Below are 21,769 nucleotides of genomic sequence, written 5' to 3'. Positions count from 1 at the left end.
TAAATGACAGTTTTTTAACCTATATTTTCCATGCGAAAAAAATATTTTTTACTATGCGATATGTGTTTCAGTTATGTAGCATACTTAAATATACTGATTGAAGATGTGCAATTGCTATATGACATTCTGAATACACTTTTTAAACAAAACCATGATCTAATAGGCACAACATATGTTTGACACATGCACACAAATAATGTTTATTAAAATATATATATTTTTAGCAGCTTACATAAACTTTTATTATATATTATTTATCAAACAACTTATATTTACCCTGCTTTTAGATTTTAAACTAATAAGATATGAAAATGTAATGTACAGACTCCACTTGGAGGACACGAGAACAGCCAAACATTTTTAGGGTATTGTCATGCGCTTCAACCTATAATAATACTGTATTTGTCCTATTAGTATCGAAATTATTCAGAAATTAATAACTATAGGCCTTCAACATTGAGCAAAGTCCATACCGCATAGTCAGCTATACATGTAAAAGGCCACGAGAAGACAAATGTAAAACAATTCAAACGATAAAACTAACGACCTACTTTATGTACAAATAATTAACGAAAACCAAAAATTTAACTCATTATAAACAAACGGCAACCACTGATTTACAGGCTCCTGACTTGGAATAGGCATATACATATAGAATTGGCGGGCTTAAACATGTGAGCGGGATGTTTGTTTGTTTGTTTGGCTGGCTGGGCGGAGGTTATTTTATGTAAAATGTACTTAGTCTAATCATACAATGTATGTTGGATGTTTTTTGTACATCTAGCACCCACAAACACAGAAGGGGTTTTACGGCAGAGGATAGGAATGCGTGTATTTCTATATCATGACCAAAGTAAGTTAAATACAAATAGAACAAGCATTATTCTCATTATAGTTTGTGGTAAACAACATGATTTTATTGCTGCAATACATCTTGAAACTTGCTGGATATTATTTGACCATAAAGTACACAGTGCAAAGAAAGAAACTCCGACATAGATACAATGTGTTTAAATTGGTAAAGAACTTTTAAATTATGGGGACGTCTTGCTTGTTTATATATGCTACGAAGTATAAACGTTCGTCTTCATCACAGACACAACATGAACTCACCATGTTGTTCCACAGAAGGTTACAGTTAAATGTCGTTATCACAGAAATCATCTTACGGAAATTTATCAATGCTATTTCGAAAACATTACAAGTATGTGTGTTCGGGTGTGGTTTGGGTTTACAGAATAACAATTAATGGGTGAAAGTGTAAAAAAAAAAGGCATTTAAAAAAAGAATAGAGAATAAATGGGTGCTATCATATATAAAAACAAAAAAGGAGAATAATGGTCAAAAAGTATTAGGAGGAGGAGATTAGAGAAAGATCATCACAAAAACTAAAGAATACAGAAAATGTAACACTTATTATAAATGTATTTTGGTCAATTCGTTTGTATTTCGACCCAAATTCACCAGCCGAGGAAGATAGAGAAAACTGTGGACCGGACGGTGTTCATTGCACCTAATAATTCCTAAGATAACATGCGCAATAATATAATGTATCATAGCCAAAGAAGAAAATACAAACAGCTATGTACAACTATCAATAAAATTGGTATAATTGACAAACACGGGATACCCATCCTACAAATCACCAGAAGAAAGGTAGTAAAGTGTAACAAACTTATAGCTCGCATGAAATTATTTCGCTTTCTTTGTTAATTGATGTCAACGTAATATTTTGAATTATATTGACTGAATTTTACTGCTACAATATACATGAAGGTTGTTTCGTTTGACCCGTTAAATATACCACTTTTTGATCGGCCAATGTGTAATTGTATTTACACGGTTATATAAGATTTACACACCTCATGCGAGACTATTGTTTTTTTTTATAATTTGATCATTAATAGTTATCCCACAAGGACGCGGTGTGTCAGTGTAAGATCACCCCGATGGCCGGAGGCCAGAGGGTTATTGATCTAACACTGACACACCAAGTCCGAATAGGATAACTATTTTACATCCCAGTTGTTTTAGATAAGACGGAAAACCATTTACAAATCTAGTTTAGAATGCCATGCAACCATTATAATATACTTTATATATTACTATATGATGTATACCCTTAATGACCCCCAAACACGATGAGTAGATATCAAATAATGTCAACTCACCCCACTTGCCAATCGGCCCACACTTTATCGCCACTTTATAAAAAAAAACGGCCCACTCTTGTTTACCGACTCGCCCCACTTTTGAAAAAGTGTAAAATCAAAAATTGAACAATCAGTCTGAAAACTCACTTATTCATGTTATTAACGAAAAAGGTTTCAACCCCACTGAATAAAGGTTTAACAACTCGCCCCACTTATAAAAATATCTTGCTTCCTTTAAGTATGTCAAATTACTATTAATTCGGACCCAGTCGTCCTGGTGTAGTGGTATGTGTCGTGGCTTGATATGCTAAAGGTCTTGATTGTTAGTCTTTTCCGTATAATTAATTATAAGTTTTATAGTGGATTTGACATTCCATCCAAAATGTTACAGAACAAAGGAAAGCATGCATAACAAAGAAACTCAAACTGGGGTGATCTGGTAGGGGTGATCCGGCTCAGATCACCCCTGTTAGAACAAAGGAGCTGGGATGTAACTGTATATCGTTCATATTTTACCTGCATGTATCTATATTCACTGGTATTAAGCGGATGGTCGTATCATAAAGTTTTTCTTTTCCGATTTTCGTGCAGTAAAAGGTTCATTTGAGCCAAACCGCTTGTCTTATCGTAAGTGCGTTGATCTTGAAACAAAATTTGATATATAAAAACATTCCAATTTTCGTATTTAAAATAGTCATTCAAAAATTCAAGCATGATGTACCATCTTGTGTCGCTTACGACAATCATCCAAAATACTATAGTTGACGTTACGACTATCACACATTTAAAGTTACGACAATCATGCTCGAATTTTTGAACGATTATTTTACAAAAATTGGAATGAGTGTATGTATTAAAACATCAGTGTAACGTAGTTGGTTTTTTTTATCTGACAGTTTAAAATAACGTCTTAACACTGAACTCATAAGATGTAGGATGTGTACTGATATTCTAGGTTCTAAATTCTAGTACATGATTTTTTCATTATTTGATATCAGCTTTGAATTACCTTAAAGTAACTGCGAGTACCATCAGACAGGTACCATGTTTTATTGTTAGGGATGTATAAATTCACTGCCACGTCTGGCCTGTGTTCAAGAAGTAATTCATTAAAAAAAATAACGGTCCCATTTTTCTTGCACCAGATGCGCATTTCGACAATACATGTCTCTTCAGTGATGCTCGTGGCCAAAATATTTGAAATCCAAAGCTTATATAAAAGATGAAGAACTATAATCCAAAAGGTCCAAAAAGTATATTTAAATCCGTGAAAGGAATCAGAGCTTTGCATGAGGGAGATTAAATGAGTTAAGCCCTTTTCAACTAATTTATAGTTGTACTGTTATATCACTTTCCCGGGTTAAGGGTGGGTTTGGCACCAGCACACCTGTTTAAGCCCTCCACAAACTTTACGTGTCAGTCCCAAGTCAGTTGTTTCCGCTGGTCCATGACTGTTATTTTTGTTTTTCTTCTATTGTTTTTATTTGTTACATATTAGGACGCAAGATTCTCAATCGAATGGTTTCTTATTTTTGTCGTTACGACGTTTGGACCATATCCACTATCATCTTTCAAAATATGAAGCAGATTTAACTGGTACTGTTGTATCCATTATATCAATTTCGGGAGATGCGGTCAACAAAGTCTACAAACTTTGAATAATTTAGTTAGAGAATATCATCTATATAGCGGAGTGTAAAGTTAAAGGATACTGCTGAATTCCTTTCTTTCTTTCTAAAAGTTCCTGAATGAAGTCAACCTCATATGAATAATGGAACAAGTCGGCAAGAAGATGGGTAAAGTTGATTCCCATGGGAATTCCGATTGTTTATTCAAAAACACGTCCTCCAAACGTTACAAATATGTTGTCAATCAAGAAATCAAGCAATACGATAATGTCAATTTCAGAGAATTTTTTGTTTCAATCAGATGATTTTTTACAAAGTAGGATTTATCCATACCTAAGACAAGATAATTTTCAAACAAAGCAGGACCAACCCCTTCGATTTGTTTTAGGTGGAATTGGGAATACATAAGTAAAGTGTAGAAAAGTTAAATGTTTTAATACTATTGCGAGATCAAAGCAACTTAGATTGTATGTACTCCAAAAGATATTTGAATTTTTTCAGTATCCACACTTGACTCATGCCACCTGTAGAATAGGCAGTTTTACAATAACGTTGAAGCACGGCTTGATTGCTGAAAGAGGTTTCGTGGAACGCTTGGAAGATCCGGTAATATAACGTTGTTTGTTTGGACACTGATGTAGTTAAGGTATGCAATACAGTGATGGAAGATCCAGTTCTTCATCTTTTGTTGAAATTCAAAGTGAATAGTCCATACCTTATTCATTTATCAAACAGTTTATGTGATGTAAAAAGTAAAATCACAAAAATACTGAACTTAGAGGAAAATCAATTCGGAAAGTCCATAATCACATGGCAAAATCAAATAACAAACGCATCAAAAACGAATGGACAAGAACTGTAATTTACACACAAAAACGATGTTGTTTAGGGCTCTGTTTGCGGGCAGCAAGATATTTTTAAGGTAAGTAAGTGTTTGCAACATTTGGGTCTACATAGATTGTTGTAACATGGGTTTCATATACCCATTCAGTTTCTTAATTCTTATTTGTGTCAATACGAATATGATATATCATAAAATCGCAACTCCCTTCCGTGAGATATAAGCTTAGTTATTTGTAGTGGAGGTTGCAAACAAGGTAAACCCATTTTGATAAAATTAACGAAGAGATTGCAATATATTTCTAATAAGATATAAGAAGATGTGGTATGAGTGCCAGTGAGACAACTCTCCATCCGTCACAATATGTAAAAGTAAACCATTATAGGTCTTCACACGAAGCTTTTGCTCACAACGAACAGGAAGCTATAAAGGGTCCCAAAATGACTAGTGTAAATCCATTCAAACAGGTAAACCAACGGTCTTATCTGTATAAAAAACGAGAAACGAGAAACACTTATGAACCACATCAGCAAACGACAACTACTGAACATTCTACTAGAAAATATTTCAAATTCAGTTGGATGCATATGTTTTCCTAGAGAACATCTCTCTCGCTGACGATTTAAAAGAAATGCGTCAAAATTTCAAAGCCTTACTACTAAACGCTGTAGTTCCAAGAATGTACTGTTTCATGTATGCTGTATCCTGAGGGCGCCATACACACATGCGCTCATCAATATGATGTTGGAGGAATCTTTCTCGTCAGACTAATGAACGTAACGCCACTGTCTCAAAGTCCTATTGCGTTGACCAAGTGACCACTGATGTCGAGCTTGACGATGCCTACGAGTCAGCAATGGTCTTTTGACTGGTCTACGGGCACGTAAATTGACACAATTTAGTCTGCGATTAACAGTTACATTTCATTGCACGAAACTTGCAAGAATAAAACTTGTATGTAGCTTTATAAAACCTTTTTTTTAAGGTACCTAGGAATAAAATTGTACCTGTCGATTAACAATAGATTAACAAACGATATGAAATCAAAGCAGTATCAAATTTAATTTTAAAACAAAAAATAGAAGCAAAAACATTTAGGTGTTGCTTAACTTTTGACGAGGTTTATATATATATATATATACATAGACAACTTTGAAGGATGTGGACAAAACGGAACTTATAAGTTAACATATCTGTATATTTATAGTCTTTGAATCATATCAGATGATGGCTCAGTGACACTAGTAAATGAAGTTAAGTCTAAAAGATATTTTTTTCTTAACATGATAAAAATAATCTTAAAAGTCTGAGAAATAAGTCATTTAATTGTGATCAGTCCTTAAGTCAATTTATTTCAGTTCAGAAGCGTTTCAGATAATTCAATTTGGTGTTGATATCTATGGGTAAATTACAACTACTGAATAGTATGAGCGATCTTAATTGACTGCAAGCTAATTGTTTGTTCTAAAATTACCACACTTAATGAGTCCGAAAATTGATTGTAAAACTGAGAATGACTTAATGACTTTTTTTTCATTTAGTACGGAAACTCTGTCCTGGTTTTCTTCCTGCGAAAACACGAACATTGAATCTCCTAAATTTGGTTGCACTTGGAATTAATTAGATGCAGTTTGTTAGTTGCACATAACGTGCATAACGTGTACAGGTCTCGATATTTTTATTTTTTATCAGACCTCTGCTAAAAGAGATCCCTGTACAACATCACCCAATTTTGAAATATGGTCACATAATGTCAATCATTTCATACGGAACATCTTTTACAGTCACATTTGTAACTTGCTTTTCTACATCTACCATTTTGATGTAACGGGTTTTCAGGTTTATTCCTTTTGTGAGTATTGTATGTTTTGTTTTCTGGTCGTGTATTGTAACTATACATTCTTTCTCCGTAATTTGTATGATTTGTAATGCGTTTTGGTCTACCAAAGTGTTTAATTCATTGAATACATCAGTATGTGTAATGCTCTTGGTAAAACTAATATCGAAGTGAATAATAGATGAGCGTAACTTTAGTTTGGCCTTATGAGAGTCGTCCGCCATTATAAAATCACGTAAACATTTCACTGGTAACCCACAAAAAACACAATAATATCTTTTCAAGTTATAACATTCCAGCAAATATATCTATGGATTCACGAAACAAAGTCAATACCATTGTTTCAACCAACAAATGACTGCACCAAGATTTATGGGAATTAAATTTTTATTCCGAGCTATAGAAACCTGGACTTGGCATATCAAGGGCACATAGCTCAAATTTGTGTTTTCTTTATAGTTAGTACAAACACTTACGAGAGCATGCTTTCTTTTTTTGTTTTCCATATTTAAACATTGTTTGACCATTAGAATGTTGAGGTTAACCAAAATAAGAAACACGTCAAACTTCAGAACTGCAAAAGACACAAATATTAAGAAATGTCATTGACCATGTACGTATTGTTAATCCACTGGTCGATATTAAAATAGGTTAAATGAGATCTTAAAAACCTTCAATTTACCATCTTTACATATTCATTTGTTTGTATGAAAAAAGAGGCGAAAGATACCAAAGAAACATTTAAACTATTAAGTCAGGAACCATTTCAGTAGGTGTACATCATATGACATATAGAGTTTTTTTTTCAATATTATGAAGCTGATTGCAGATCTTTGATTATTTTTGTCTGTTTCATACAGGTGTAATATCACCAAATTATAGTACTTCATATCCGGGTACATACGAAAAAGGGTCGAAAAAATATGCCCTTAAATTTGACAGTTGTAGGAAATTAAGTCTATATTTTATTGCATTTTAAAAAAAAATCTGAGTCATAAACATATATCTTGGGTGTTTCAAAGCTTTATTAATTTTTTTTTGCGGTTTCTATAGAATATTGTGGAAACTTGAGGTTACATGGTTACGAAAGCTTGTCACAGTGAAAAAGGGGTGAACATTTTTTTAACTTCCAGTGACGGGGGTTTTTTTTCTTATATGCAATGCAATGTTATGTGAAATTTTGTTTATAGTACTGGACAGGATAAAACTTTACTCATGCCGAGTATTTCTTTATTTGAAACAAAGATAAATTCGAAAAAGCTCAAATTTAGCAAAGACTACTAGAGGACAAACCCCCACATATTTAGAGCCTTGTATATGTGGCATAGACACCTGTGTGTTTAAAAACTGTATTTTGTTCTGAGATGACTTTTTGTTATTTTCGAATTCGGGTTATTTTCTCATCTTTTATACCCCATATTTCCTTTGTATCCAGTTATTTATCCAATGTTGATATGCATAAACATGTATTTTACATATATTATTTCAATTCAAAAGTACATCATTGAATAATTGTAATTCAAATTGATATCGTTTGTTGAATTATTGACACAAACTCGTTTTTTTCATTATCAAATTGAATGCAACATTTTTAGGATTTACAGTAAAAAGGGATTTTATCGCTGAATTGATAACCGTTGCTGGCCTTGGGCTCTTTTCTGTTCTTTGGTCGGCCTGTTGTCTCTTTTACACATTCGCCGTTTTCATTCAATATTCTATACATATTTTACGGTTGACTATAACTTATTGAGATGTATTTTGAAAACATTGCTGCTTGCACGAGAAATGTATTATATACATGCTTTATTTTTCTTTTTCGCAAGTAAGCTTAGTATTGCTGAATTTCAGCTCTGAATAAACAATATGAAGCTGACATTCAGTCATCGGATTGTATTTATTATGTGTTCTGTATTAGCCAAGTTGTTTATTAGTATTTGCTGTATTACAATATGTATGAGTATGTTTTTTTTGTTTGTTAGTATTAGTATTTAGTATTATAAAGTTTAAAGTCGGAGATCATTGGACAGTGAATGTAAACCACCGGATCAAGCTGGCTATATTTCATAAGAAGATACATTTTACTATGTACCAAAAATTATATACATTTACAAAAATTAATACCGTAATTATCGAAATAACTCTGTCTAATAACATTCAGCTAATATCTTCCACTAGAAATAACGTAAAAAATCGGGTTATAAGAGCTTATACAACCACTGGGTCGATGCCACAGAGGATGTTTCGATCCTGGGGTATCACCAGCTCTGTATTAAGTGTTTCTGTGTTAACATGTTAATTTATGTAAACAATGTCATGGCATCAATTTCACAATTGATAATCTGAAATTGTTTTCGCAAGCGCAGACGTCATGTTACTGATTTTAAGATGTACACTTTATCTGGATTTTCATTTAGTTGCATAAATATTCAAATAACATAACTTTTATTTTATGTCGCAAATATACGTCTTCCAGTTACGCTAACGCGTCGAAAAAAACACTCCGAACATCACATGGAATAGTATATTGCTTTTCAAGGGGGTGGTATGTGTTAGATTGTTAGTTGGCGGGCGAAATAACAGTTTTGTCGGACTTAATATTAATGCTTTTCAAGGGGTGGTATGTGTTAGATTGTTAGTTGGTAGGCGAAATGACAGTTTTGTCGGACTTAATATTCAGTTTCACCTGGTCCATGGCAGTCTTATTTATTTAAATATATTTTTATTTTTATTAATTTCGAACATGTCGAATTTCTGAATGAATTCGAATGTATATCAAGTATTGCATGTTCATAAAATAAAATTGAAAATGAAAATGGGGAATGTGTCAAAGAGACAACAACCTGACCATAGAACAGACAACAGCAGAATGTCACCAACATGTTTTACATAAAAGTTTACATTTTGCTATATTCTCAATTTGTAACATATGTTCACCTGTTAAAATATATATGTCATTTTCCTTCATTTGAATATCTTCTTTTAATACAACTTACATATAATCAATAACATTATTATCTTTATTAACTTTATTATAAACAGCTAGCAAAAGTAAAGTAAGTATAGATTTAATTTTTAATCGTTTAACTAAAAAGTAAAAACACAAAAATACTGAACTCCGAGGAAAATTCAAAAGGAAAGTCAAAAATCAAAAGGCAAAATCAAAAGTCCAAACACATCAAACGAATGGATAACAACTGTCATATTCCTGACTTGAAAAATTTTGAACTTGTTGCCTTTTGTTGGCTGTTTTTTCGTGTGATTCTTTGTCAATTGTGTTCTCCAATTTATTTATATTGTAGTCCTGTGTTGTCATTTTGATGTTATATTTCACATGGCCATAAAAGTGCGAGGTTTGGCATGCCACAAAACCAGGTTCAACCCACCATTTTTTCCTTTAAAAATGCCCTGTACCAAGTCAGGAATATGGTCATTGTTATATTATAGTTCGTTTCTGTGTGTGTTACATTATAACGTTGTGTCGTTTGTTTTCTCTTATTTTTGAGTGTAAATTCACATTGCGATAAGACGTGTCACGGTACTTGTCTATCCCAAATTCATGTATTTTTGGTTTTGATGTTATATATATATGTTATATTTGTTATTCTCGTGGGATTTTGTCTATATGTGTTACATTTTAGTGTTATGTCGTTGTTCTCCTCTTATATTTAATGCGTTTCCCTCGGTTTTGGTTTGTTATCCCGATTTTGTTTTTTGTCCATGGATTTATGAGTTTTGAACAGCGGTATACTACTGTTGCCTTTATTTGGTACAGGCATTTTTAATGTAGAAAATGGTGGATTGAACCTGGTTTTATAGCTAGCTAAACCTCTCACTTGTATGACAGTCGCATCAAATTCCATTACATTGTCAACGATGCGTGAACATTACAAACATACTCAAAGAGTAAAAATGTCAAAAATAGGGGTACAGCAGTCAACATTGTGTTATCATCTTAATCACTATAAAAACAACAAATGTAACGAATTCAGCAGAGGCACACGATGCATACGATATAACGATGGCTTTTGTGTAGTTTTTATCTTGTTTTTATATACAAAATCTTGACAAATTCAATTTATTAAAGATTTCTGTAATTGAAACAATATGCAGTTTCAAAGTTCGAATATTCATTTGAATTGATTATAGAAAACATACTTATTTGGATTTTTTACTAGTTTGAAATGTACTGTTTCATTTTTCGAAGCCATAACTCTGACCTCTTTCTTCTGTTGTGGTTTATAACCAAAATTGACGAATCATAGTTTGTTGAAATATAATTCAAAGCACAACGGGAATCACCAATCTTTAGTTGTTCTTACGTTGTACTGTTACACCACTTTTTGATGTTAGGGGACATGTTGACGCCAGCAATCTAGTTTAACATTGACACGTTCTGTATGTGCTTGTACCAAGTCAGGAATCATATTTATGGTTTTTCGCTCATTGTTTTGTACATAAATCAGGCCGTTAGTTTTTCTTGTTTGAATGGTTTTTCATTTGCCACTTTGTGGCGTTAATAGCGTACTGTGCGGTGAAAGTTAAGTTCATTACAAGAACAGTGTTAGTTTTAATTTGATTTTTGTTACATTTGTCATTTAGGCGCATTTCAAAGCTTGCTAGGCGGTATACGGTTTGCTTACTGTTGAAGGTCGTACGGTGACCTATAGTTGTAAACTTCTATTTTATTTGGTCTCTGGTGGAAAGCTGTCTCACTGGTTATAATACCACATTTTCTTGTTTATCTAGTATAGGTAAGTGTGACAAAACTTAGGATCCAGCAGCAGCAACACACAGAACAGACATGTAAATATACTGAACTATATGAATATTTGGAACATTCGCGTATAGTCTTGACCATCTGAGTATACACTCATATGACACAATGAACGTTGAAAACGTGTCACGTACATTCTTTGTTGTGTCTTGTGTACTATTATGTGTCTGTTTGTCTTTTTCTTTTTTTAGCCATGGCGTTGTCAGTTTATTTTCGATCTATAAGCTTGAATTTTCCTCCGGTATCTTTCGCCACTCTTTTAAGAGTTTCTAAATTTTTTAGCTTATTTAATCATATGATAGTCATGTTAACATGCATGATTTAATAGAGTGAATATTTCGTACAAGTAAGATTATAGTAAAATAATGCTAACATGGTCAATATCGATTTGTCCATGGATACAACACAATATGTTGACTTTGGAAAATTACTTGTTGAACCCTCTTTGTTTTCTTTTTAAAATTCATTTTGGTGTTTAAATTTGTTTTTATTAGATCATAATTCCTTACAAATTTCTTATTGTTTTTACATTTTTTATTAAAATAAATTAATTTAAAGTAATAAAATTAACGGTACCAATTTTCTTGCACCAGATGCGCATTTCGACAATACATGTCTCTTCAGTGATGCTCGTGGCCAAAATGTTTGAAATCCAAAGCTTATATAAAAGATTTTTTTTGATAAGTGTCGAAGGGGTATATGTTGAGTTTCCAAGTGAATTGTAAATACTTAATTCATTTAACAAACAGTTTATCTAATTTAATTTACACACAAATACGATGTTTTTGGGGCCTTATCACCAATATTTTGGTCATCGTGGTAGAACAAATGTTTTGCAACATTTTGGTATTTAAAGATTGAAATAGCATGGATATTCATAGAGTGACTCATTCAGTTTCCTGATTCTGATTTGATCAGTAAGAATACAATATATCAAAAAATCGCCATTTCCTTCCGTGAGGCATAAGCTTAATTATTTGTAGTGAAGGTTGCAAACAAGATGAATAATTTGTGATAAAATTGAATAAGAAATTGCAAAAATATCTAACTCTACTAGAAAATTTTGCAAATTCAGTTGGATAAATATCAACTTCTGAATAGTCTGAGCATAGACTGACGCGATCTTAATTGTAGTTGTTTAAACAGTTCTAAAATTGCCACACTGAATGAGTCCGAAAATTGATTGTTAGACTGAGAACGATTTAATGAGTCATTTTATACAGTACGGAAACGCTGTCCTGTTTTTATTCCTGCGAATACACGGACATTGAATCTCCTAAATTTGGTTTCAGTTGGAACTAATTAGATGCAGTTTGTTAGTTGTACATAACATGCATAACGTGTACAGGTCTCGATATTTTATTTTTTTATCAGACCTCTGTACAACATCACCAAATTTTGAAATATGGCCACATATTGTAATGTCACTAATTTCAGAGCAATGGAAACCAGGACTTGGCCCATCAATGAACTTATATTTACGCTTTTGGAATTTATATAGCAAGTGTTTATACATACACTTAACATTGCCAAAAGTAAAATGTTCAATCTAAATCTGGTTAGAGATTGAATTAGAGTTTGTTCTATATAAAAAAAAGAATCGGATGTTCAATAATTCGAAGTCAGGTTAAATTAACTTGGAACCACAATTCAAGATATAAATTTAGCTAAAAAGAAGTTTGACTTAATGTCATCAAATGAAGAGACGACATCAGATTACTTAACATTAGGCATCACATTCAAACATTGCATCATGCATTACTCTAGAAAATAAGGAAACGACCATACAACTTTCAGGGGAGGGAGGTTATGTTTTTTTCCTAAAAAAAAATTATCCCCAATTTGATGAAAAAAATATTGTGGTCAAGCAGATGACAAAAAAATCACATTATGTTACAAATGTTATGGGTCCGAAGTGCTTTTCTAGATTTAATTTCATCACGAACGCTCAAAACTAAATATATGTATTTACAAGGGATGTTTGAGTACTGAAACACATGGAGAGCTCTATGACAAAAAAAAAGACCTCAAAGTAATAGTCAAATCCATGTAATGAAAACTCTGCTTGAGGGAGTTACAATAGTTAAAGTGAAAATATTTTGTAAGTTGATTGACGGCAGTGGTTGAGTTACCAACAAAAATACGTAACGTTAATATATACGTTCCGCATCAATTGTATTTCAAAGATATCGTTAAAAAGCTAATTAAACATTGTGTTTCCATTAACATTATTTTCATAATTTGTATTTCAGATTATGGCAAAAAAGATAATTAAACCTTTTATTTCCATTGTAATTGTCGTCTCAATTATATTTTGGTTCGTATTGATGTTAAATTTGAAGGCAGTAAATATAATTAAAACAACAAAACTCTATGAAGAAAACCGATTACTGAGAAATCTTACTGTTGTTACTGCATATTTTGATATCGGTACATTTCCAAAAGGGTCCTTTTCAGAAATGCAAGGACAAAAGCAATACGAGAAATGGATGATCGTGTATAAGTATATGCAGAACCCGGTACTCTTTTATACAGACTCTGAAAAATATGCCGACTTGTTCAGAAAAATAAGAAATACGAATGGATCAAAAACAAAGGTAATAATAATTTCAAGAGAGAATCTATGGGCATTCAAAATAAAGCCGAAAATTGCAGAAATTTATTCAAAACCCGGATATCCAGTTCATTATCCTGCAACATATATGCCAGAATATACCTGTGTAATGCACTCAAAATTGGAAATTGTTAAAAAAGCTATCGAGACAAAAATATTTGCATCAAAGTATTATTGTTGGTTAGACATCGGATATTTCCGTTACCTTGTGGACCGTAGAAAGAAGTTCTATTTGGAGGTTCCTGGTGATTTTAATGATTCAAAAATAGGATTTACCAAAGTATATGACAGAGATTTAGAAAAAGATTCAGCCGAATCCATTTTGTTAACAGGTAATGTTTGGATTGGTGGTGGTTTGATATTGGGCAAACCGGATACTCTAAATTTATTCGAGACTCATTTTGAAAAGAAAGTTGAATATTATTTATCGCAAGGTTTAATGAATGACGATCAGCGTATTTTTTACGCGATGTATACGGCCACGGAAAGGCAAAAACATCCAATCAATATTGACGTTCAACTTTACGTACTGGATAAAAAGAAAAACATTATACCTGGAAGGAATTACAGCAAGCGTGATGATAAATGGTTTCACTTGGGATACTTGATGTACAATGAATTAGAATAAATCAAAGTATGAATACTAAAACATTTGGTGACTATTTCGAATGCATCTATCCCATTGAATTAGAGATAAAGGATACAACAGATACAGTAAAGTCGGCCTCATATATCTTGACTTACATCTAGAAATTGACAATAAGGGTCGATTGAAAACAAAACTTTACGACAAAAGAGATGATTTCAGCTTTCCAATTGTGAACTTTCCATTTCTAAGTAGCAACATTCCAGCAGCACCTGCATACGGTGTACATATCTCCCAATTGAAACGATATTCCCGTGCTTGCATTTCCTATCATGATTTTCTTGATGGAGGGTTGTTGCTCATAAGGAAGCTATTAAATCAAGAGTTCCAAATGATGAAGTTGAAATCATCTTTCGTAAATTTTACGGACGCCATCACGAGTTGGTTGACCGTTATGGAATAACCGTTTCCCAAATGATATCGGATATGTTCCTTACGTCGTAACTACAATCCCCTTCCCTTGCATGAATGTGACCTACCGACTTGGACTTTTTACCGGATTTGTTATCTCATAAACAACACGACGGGTGCCACATGTGGAGCAAGATATGCTTACCCTTCCAGAGCACCTGAGATCACCCCTAGTTTTTGGTCGGGTTCGTGTTGTTTATTCTTTAGTTTTCTATGTTGTGTCATGTGTACTATTGTTTGTCTGTTTGTCCTTTTCATTTTTAGCCATGGCGTTGTCAGTTTATTTTCGATTTATGAGTTTGATTGTCCCTCTGGTATCTTTCGTCCCTCTTTTTCAATCTGACAAACGGGAAAGGTACAATTATCATTGAAAAATAGATTAATCATAGAAAGGCGCATAACGTGCAGTTAAATTGGTACCGTTCGTGTAATGGAACTTGTACACATTTATTAAGCATGTATGAGCAAAAATCAAAACAAAATAAGAAGATGTGATATAATTGCAAATGAGATAACGCTCCACAAGAGACTAAATGACATAAAACAACAATAAGTCATCGTACGGCCTTCTACAATGGGCAAAACCAATACTGCATAGCCATTTATAAAAGACCACGAAATGACAAATATAAGATGTAAAATGATTCAAACAAGATAACGGCCTGATTTATGTACAAAACAATGAAAAAACGTGATATACATCAACAAACAACAACAAATGAATTACAGGTTCCTGACTCGGGACGGGCCTCATATATTGTTGCGGGGATAAAATGTTCGAAGGCGCCAGCCACCCCCCCCCCCCCCCTACCTTAACCTGGGACAGTGGTGTTATTGCACAAAACGAGAACAAACTATCGAAAACAATAAATAAGGAACAAAATGGAACAGTAAATCACGAAAACCGCTCAAGTACAGGCCCACACTTTGGACAGGCACATATAAAATGTAGTGGGATTAAAAAATTTGGGGACGGTCCATATCTCCCTTAACCACACACAGTGGTGTAACATATGAATGTATGAGCAAACTGTAAAAATCAGTCGAAAATGACTCTCAACTCATCAGATCGAAAGCATAGACCGGATGTGAAAGGGTATTTAAACATCCCCAAAACGAAATTTAAAAAAAATAAGTTCATATCTGAGAGTACTCGCACTCACTGACAGCTATGTATGAATAAACTGTAAATATCAGTCGAAAAGACTCAACTCATCAGATCGAAAACACAGACCGGATGTGAAAGGGTATTTATACATCCCCAAAACAAAATTAAAAAAAATAAGTTCATATCTGAGAGTACTCGCACTCACTGACAGCTATTTTAAGGCCAATAACAACTAATAAAAAAAATCATGTAACTAAGACTAAAATGCATATTCAAGATAAGAACAAACATAAAATGCACGAATTAATCAAAATTCATTCAAATTTGACCACAGGAAAAGTTAACTGTTGTTTGATTTGACTATATTTTTAGATCCCTTTTGATCATGCAGCTCTTCGAGTATTTAGTCCTTACACATCCTTAACTTTCAAATATTTGGGATTGAGTGTTCTAGATGAGGGACGTTCAAACTCATAAGTCGAAAATAAACTGACAACGCCATGGCTGAAAATGAAAAAACTGTGACCTACTGAATTATATTGATGACCGTGTCCACATGCAGAGCAGGGTCTTATCATCCTACCAGAGCACATGTGTTACCCCCTAGTTTTATATGGGAGTCATGCTGCTCAGGTTTTGGTTGTCCATGTTGTGTTTTTTTTTTTGTACTGTTGTTTTGGGTGTCTGTCTGTATGTGTGTTAGTAATTTTCCTTTCTAGCCAAGTACATTCAATCAAATTTGATATCGGTTTATTCCTATTTCCAAACGATACATTAGCAGTTTGAAACTACAATTACATGTTTTCATTGATTAATGTTTTGAAACGTTTCCATTGATTTACACTACTAATTTGCCCTTTATTGCCTCTTAGTGGATTCTGATTTACACCACTAATTTGCCCTTTATTGACCCTCAGTGGATTCTGATTTAAACTACTTATTTGCCCTTTATTGACCCTCAGTGGATTCTGATTTACACTACTTATTTGCCCTTTATTGACCTTCAGTGGATTCTGATTTACACTACTTATTTACCCTTTATTGACCCTCAGTGGATTCTGATTTACACCACTAATTTGCCCTTTATTGCCCCTCAGTGGATTCTTATTTACATTACTTATTTGCCCTTTATTGCCCCTCAGTGGATTCTGATTTACACTACTTATTTGCCCTTTATTGTCCCTCAGTGGATTCTGATTTACACCACTAATTTGCCCTTTATTGCCTCTTAGTGGATTCTGATTTACACTACTAATTTGCCCTTTATTGCCTCTTAGTGGATTCTGATTTACACCACTAATTTGCCCTTTATTGACCCTCAGTGGATTCTGATTTACACCACTAATTTGCCCTTTATTGACCCTCAGTGGATTCTGATTTACACTACTTATTTGCCCTTTATTGACCCTCAGTGGATTCTGATTTACATTACTTATTTGCCCTTTATTGCCCCTCAGTGGATTCTGATTTACACTACTTATTTGCCCTTTATTGTCCCTCAGTGGATTCTGATTTACACCACTAATTTGCCCTTTATTGCCTCTTAGTGGATTCTGATTTACACTTCTAATTTGCCCTTTATTGCCTCTTAGTGGATTCTGATTTACACCACTAATTTGCCCTTTATTGACCCTCAGTGGATTCTGATTTACACCACTAATTTGCCCTTTATTGCCCCTCAGTGGATTCTGATTTACACTACTTATTTGCCCTTTATTGTCCCTCAGTGGATTCTGATTTACACCACTAATTTGCCCTTTATTGCCTCTTAGTGGATTCTGATTTACACTACTAATTTGCCCTTTATTGCCTCTTAGTGGATTCTGATTTACACCACTAATTTGCCCTTTATTGCCTCTTAGTGGATTCTGATTTACACCACTAATTTGCCCTTTATTGCCTCTTAGTGGATTCTGATTTACACCACTAATTTGCCCTTTATTGACCCTCAGTGGATTCTGATTTACACTACTTATTTGCCCTTTATTGTCCCTCAGTGGATTCTGATTTACACCACTAATTTGCCCTTTATTGCCTCTTAGTGGATTCTGATTTACACTACTAATTTGCCCTTTATTGCCTCTTAGTGGATTCTGATTTACACCACTAATTTGCCCTTTATTGCCTCTTAGTGGATTCTGATTTACACCACTAATTTGCCCTTTATTGTCCCTCAGTGGATTCTGATTTACACCACTAATTTGCCCTTTATTGCCTCTTAGTGGATTCTGATTTACACTACTAATTTGCCCTTTATTGCCTCTTAGTTGATTCTGATTTACACCACTAATTTGCCCTTTATTGCCTCTTAGTGGATTCTGATTTACACCACTAATTTGCCCTTTATTGACCCTCAGTGGATTCTGATTTACACTACTTATTTGCCCTTTATTGTCCCTCAGTGGATTCTGATTTACACCACTAATTTGCCCTTTATTGCCTCTTAGTGGATTCTGATTTACACTACTAATTTGCCCTTTATTGCCTCTTAGTGGATTCTGATTTACACCACTAATTTGCCCTTTACTGCCTCTTAGTGGATTCTGATTTACACCACTAATTTGCCCTTTATTGCCCCTCAGTGGATTCTGATTTACACTACTTATTTGCCCTTTATTGTCCCTAAGTGGATTCTGATTTACACCACTAATTTGCCCTTTATTGACTCTTAGTGGATTCTGATTTACACTACTAATTTGCCCTTTATTGCCTCTTAGTGGATTCTGATTTACACCACTAATATGCCCTTTATTGCCTCTTAGTGGATTCTGATTTACACCACTAATTTGCCCTTTATTGCCCCTCAGTGGATTCTGATTTACACTACTTATTTGCCCTTTATTGTCCCTCAGTGGATTCTGATTTACACCACTAATTTGCCCTTTATTGCCTCTTAGTGGATTCTGATTTACACTACTAATTTGCCCTTTATTGCCTCTTAGTGGATTCTGATTTACACTACTTATTTGCCCTTTATTGTCCCTTAGTGGATTCTGATTTACACCACTAATTTGCCCTTTATTGCCTCTTAGTGAATTCTGATTTACACTACTAATTTGCCCTTTATTGCCTCTTAGTGGATTCTGATTTACACTACTAATTTGCCCTTTATTGTCTCTCAGTGGATTCTGATTTACACCACTAATATGCCCTTTATTGCCTCTTAGTGGATTCTGATTTACACTACTAATTTGCCCTTTATTGCCTCTTAGTGGATTCTGATTTACACCACTAATTTGCCCTTTATTGCCTCTTAGTGGATTCTGATTTACACTAATAATTTGCCCTTTATTGCCTCTTAGTGGATTCTGATTTAAACCACTAATTTGCCCTTTATTGACCATTCCAAAATAGAAAAATGCTGATCTTCGTATAATAATAATCAGTTCAAACAAAATTCATTGTAAAACAAATATGAAAATAACTGATTTGAGGTGAAAAAAGCTAAATTTGGCAAAAAATCGTCAAAAAACTGCACAAAACTTAAAAACTCATAGTTTTTCAGATAATCATTTAAGATGATAATGAAAATCAAGTGATATTCTGTATATGAAAAAGTGAAATGCTTAAATTTATAATATTTCAACCAATAAAATATTTTAAGCGAAAGTTGTGTTGATCATGCATAACATGCATAATGAGAGGTAAAAAGTCTTATTGACCAAAACGGATGATGATAAAAAAGTAAATGACAACTGAAGACCATTTTTTTTCTACAGACACATTGTTTGAGGTTGCAGTTTTGCTGACAGTTGTATCTGATAATGTTTATCAGGTGCAGGAGGAAGTTCTATCAAAATGTTTCTGTGTTTGGTTTCCCAACCATAGTCTGTAGGATCTATGTCAACTTCTTCTAACATTCATTTTTGTTTAATATTACACTCTGACACAATGAAATTGACCTGAATCTGATGATGGTAGTAAATTTTTCACCTGAAAAGATGTGTTTCAGGTAATTACTCTGGATGTGACTTTTCTTCAGGGAAGAATGTTGCGTTCTAAGTCCTTTGCCTTTTAAAAAAGCCTAGATGTGAGTCACAACCTGTTATAAAATTCAAAAAAGGCAACATTTTACAAACATCCTACCAAAGAAATCCTTTAGTCTGTTGTACTTTCCATATTTTTGTTGATAGACATTTTATCAGATTTAAAAATAACCCTTTTGTACGCTGATTAACATGATGAATGAGTAACACTAATAAGTCTGTATCTTCACCACTTACTACAACTTCTAAAGACACTGCACAATCTATAGCTGTTTGCGCAATAAGAGAGTCATTAGAGGATCTGCATCATCAGTTGCATTCTTAATCTAATGTCATTATCCTTAAGCTTGTCACAAAGCATGTTGATAAGAGCTTGTTTATTATGAAAATTTCCTTCTAGTCTTGCAATGCATAGACGAGGTGAAATTGATGTTCAGCGAAATGATGCCTTTTGTTGTATGCAAATGTGTTCACTAGTATATCTTTAATTGAAGGAAGTTTTTGATAACTGTCAAAAACAATGACAGGGTCTTTGTACTTTCTGACTACATGGTCAATATACATTTGTGTAATGTCTCCAAGTGATTCACCGTGTGTCCAAGGAAGTCGTTACAATAGTCATCCACCATCAAGGACATACTGAAAACCCTCACCATCTTTTTTCATGTATGCAATCACTTCTACATACCCATATCGCATCAGCTAAGTATGACTTGCATGCCTTTCGAAGTAGTCGGTTGCTATCAAAAATAGAAGAAGGAGCGCTGGATAATTCATACTGGAATACCTCGGATGTGTTTTCAAAGAGACCATAAGATGCTGTGGTCAGGCGTTGGGACATCAACTGAGGATCTATATCCGTATTTAGAAAGTCTTAATCTGACTTTGTCTTAGGTTTTGCTGACAATGTAATTGATTGGTTTGACTTCTTTGATCTATAACTCAAAACTTTTTCGCCTTTTCTGAATTTTAACTTTTTATTTACAATACATTCCGCTTTATCAACGATAACATCAGGCTCTGCCTAACACCTGTTCCATTTATAAGTAAAACATCATTAGTAAAAGGATTTCTCAGGTACTCACTACTCAAGAATCGCAAGAGTGTCTACCCTGTCTCGTTCTTTCCTTGCATGAGTAGCTTCTTAGTGCTGATCACTAGTACAGTATTCAACACCAGTGAGATCTTGCATGGCACTGTAATAGTCTGCACAAGCTGGCATAGATAGTATGCTTTGTGCTCGTTGTGATTCACCCATTCCTCTGCCCTTGGTAATACCTGCAGAAGATTTGACACTTCTCATCAATATCTTATCTATAGTCAGATGTGTACAAAGACCACTCCAAAAACAGTCTGTCCTACTAAGTACGTAGTATTGATGAAGGAAAAAAACTGATTAAAAAGGAACTTTTCATGTTACCAGTCATATCGAACAAGCTCTTATTAACATGCTTTGTGATGAGCTTAAGGATAATGACATCAGATCATCGGTATAAGGACATCATTCGTAAATATAGTTCAACATGCAGAATTCTTATACGTTCAAATTTTTTATGGAAATATTCTTTATAAAGCCCAAAAACGTCAGTATTAACCTCACAATCCATTCAATCCAATTCAGTCACGTCTCAGTCATTACAGCTGAACGGACGTGCTGGGCCAGCTCTCCTTTACCCGCTATCTTCGATGAGGGTTTACAGTTAGATATCAACGACTTACTACTTAAGATGACAGAAACCAATCCATGCCGTACAGATAGACGTAGTAGTTG

The 21,769-nt window shown here is 33.8% G+C and overlaps 1 protein-coding gene across 1 annotated transcript; it reads right to left on the bottom strand.

Annotated features, from left to right (window-relative positions):
- Window positions 1–17,043: 17,043 nt before the first annotated feature.
- LOC139492140 (uncharacterized) lies at window positions 17,044–19,356 on the bottom strand. The gene has a single exon (XM_071280280.1). It carries the CDS (start codon window positions 19,354–19,356, stop codon window positions 17,044–17,046), a length of 2,313 nt encoding a protein of 770 aa, XP_071136381.1.
- Window positions 19,357–21,769: the final 2,413 nt, after the last annotated feature.

Source organism: Mytilus edulis, chromosome 10, assembly GCF_963676685.1.
Source record: "Mytilus edulis chromosome 10, xbMytEdul2.2, whole genome shotgun sequence".
NCBI classification, from domain to species: domain Eukaryota; kingdom Metazoa; phylum Mollusca; class Bivalvia; order Mytilida; family Mytilidae; genus Mytilus; species Mytilus edulis.
This window is presented reverse-complemented; position numbering and strand designations above follow the sequence as displayed.

Coding starts and splice junctions, on each gene's coding strand:
- LOC139492140 (XM_071280280.1), bottom strand. CDS start 19,356: ATGGTCAATAAAGGGCAAATTAGTGGTTTAAATCAGAATCCACTAAGA.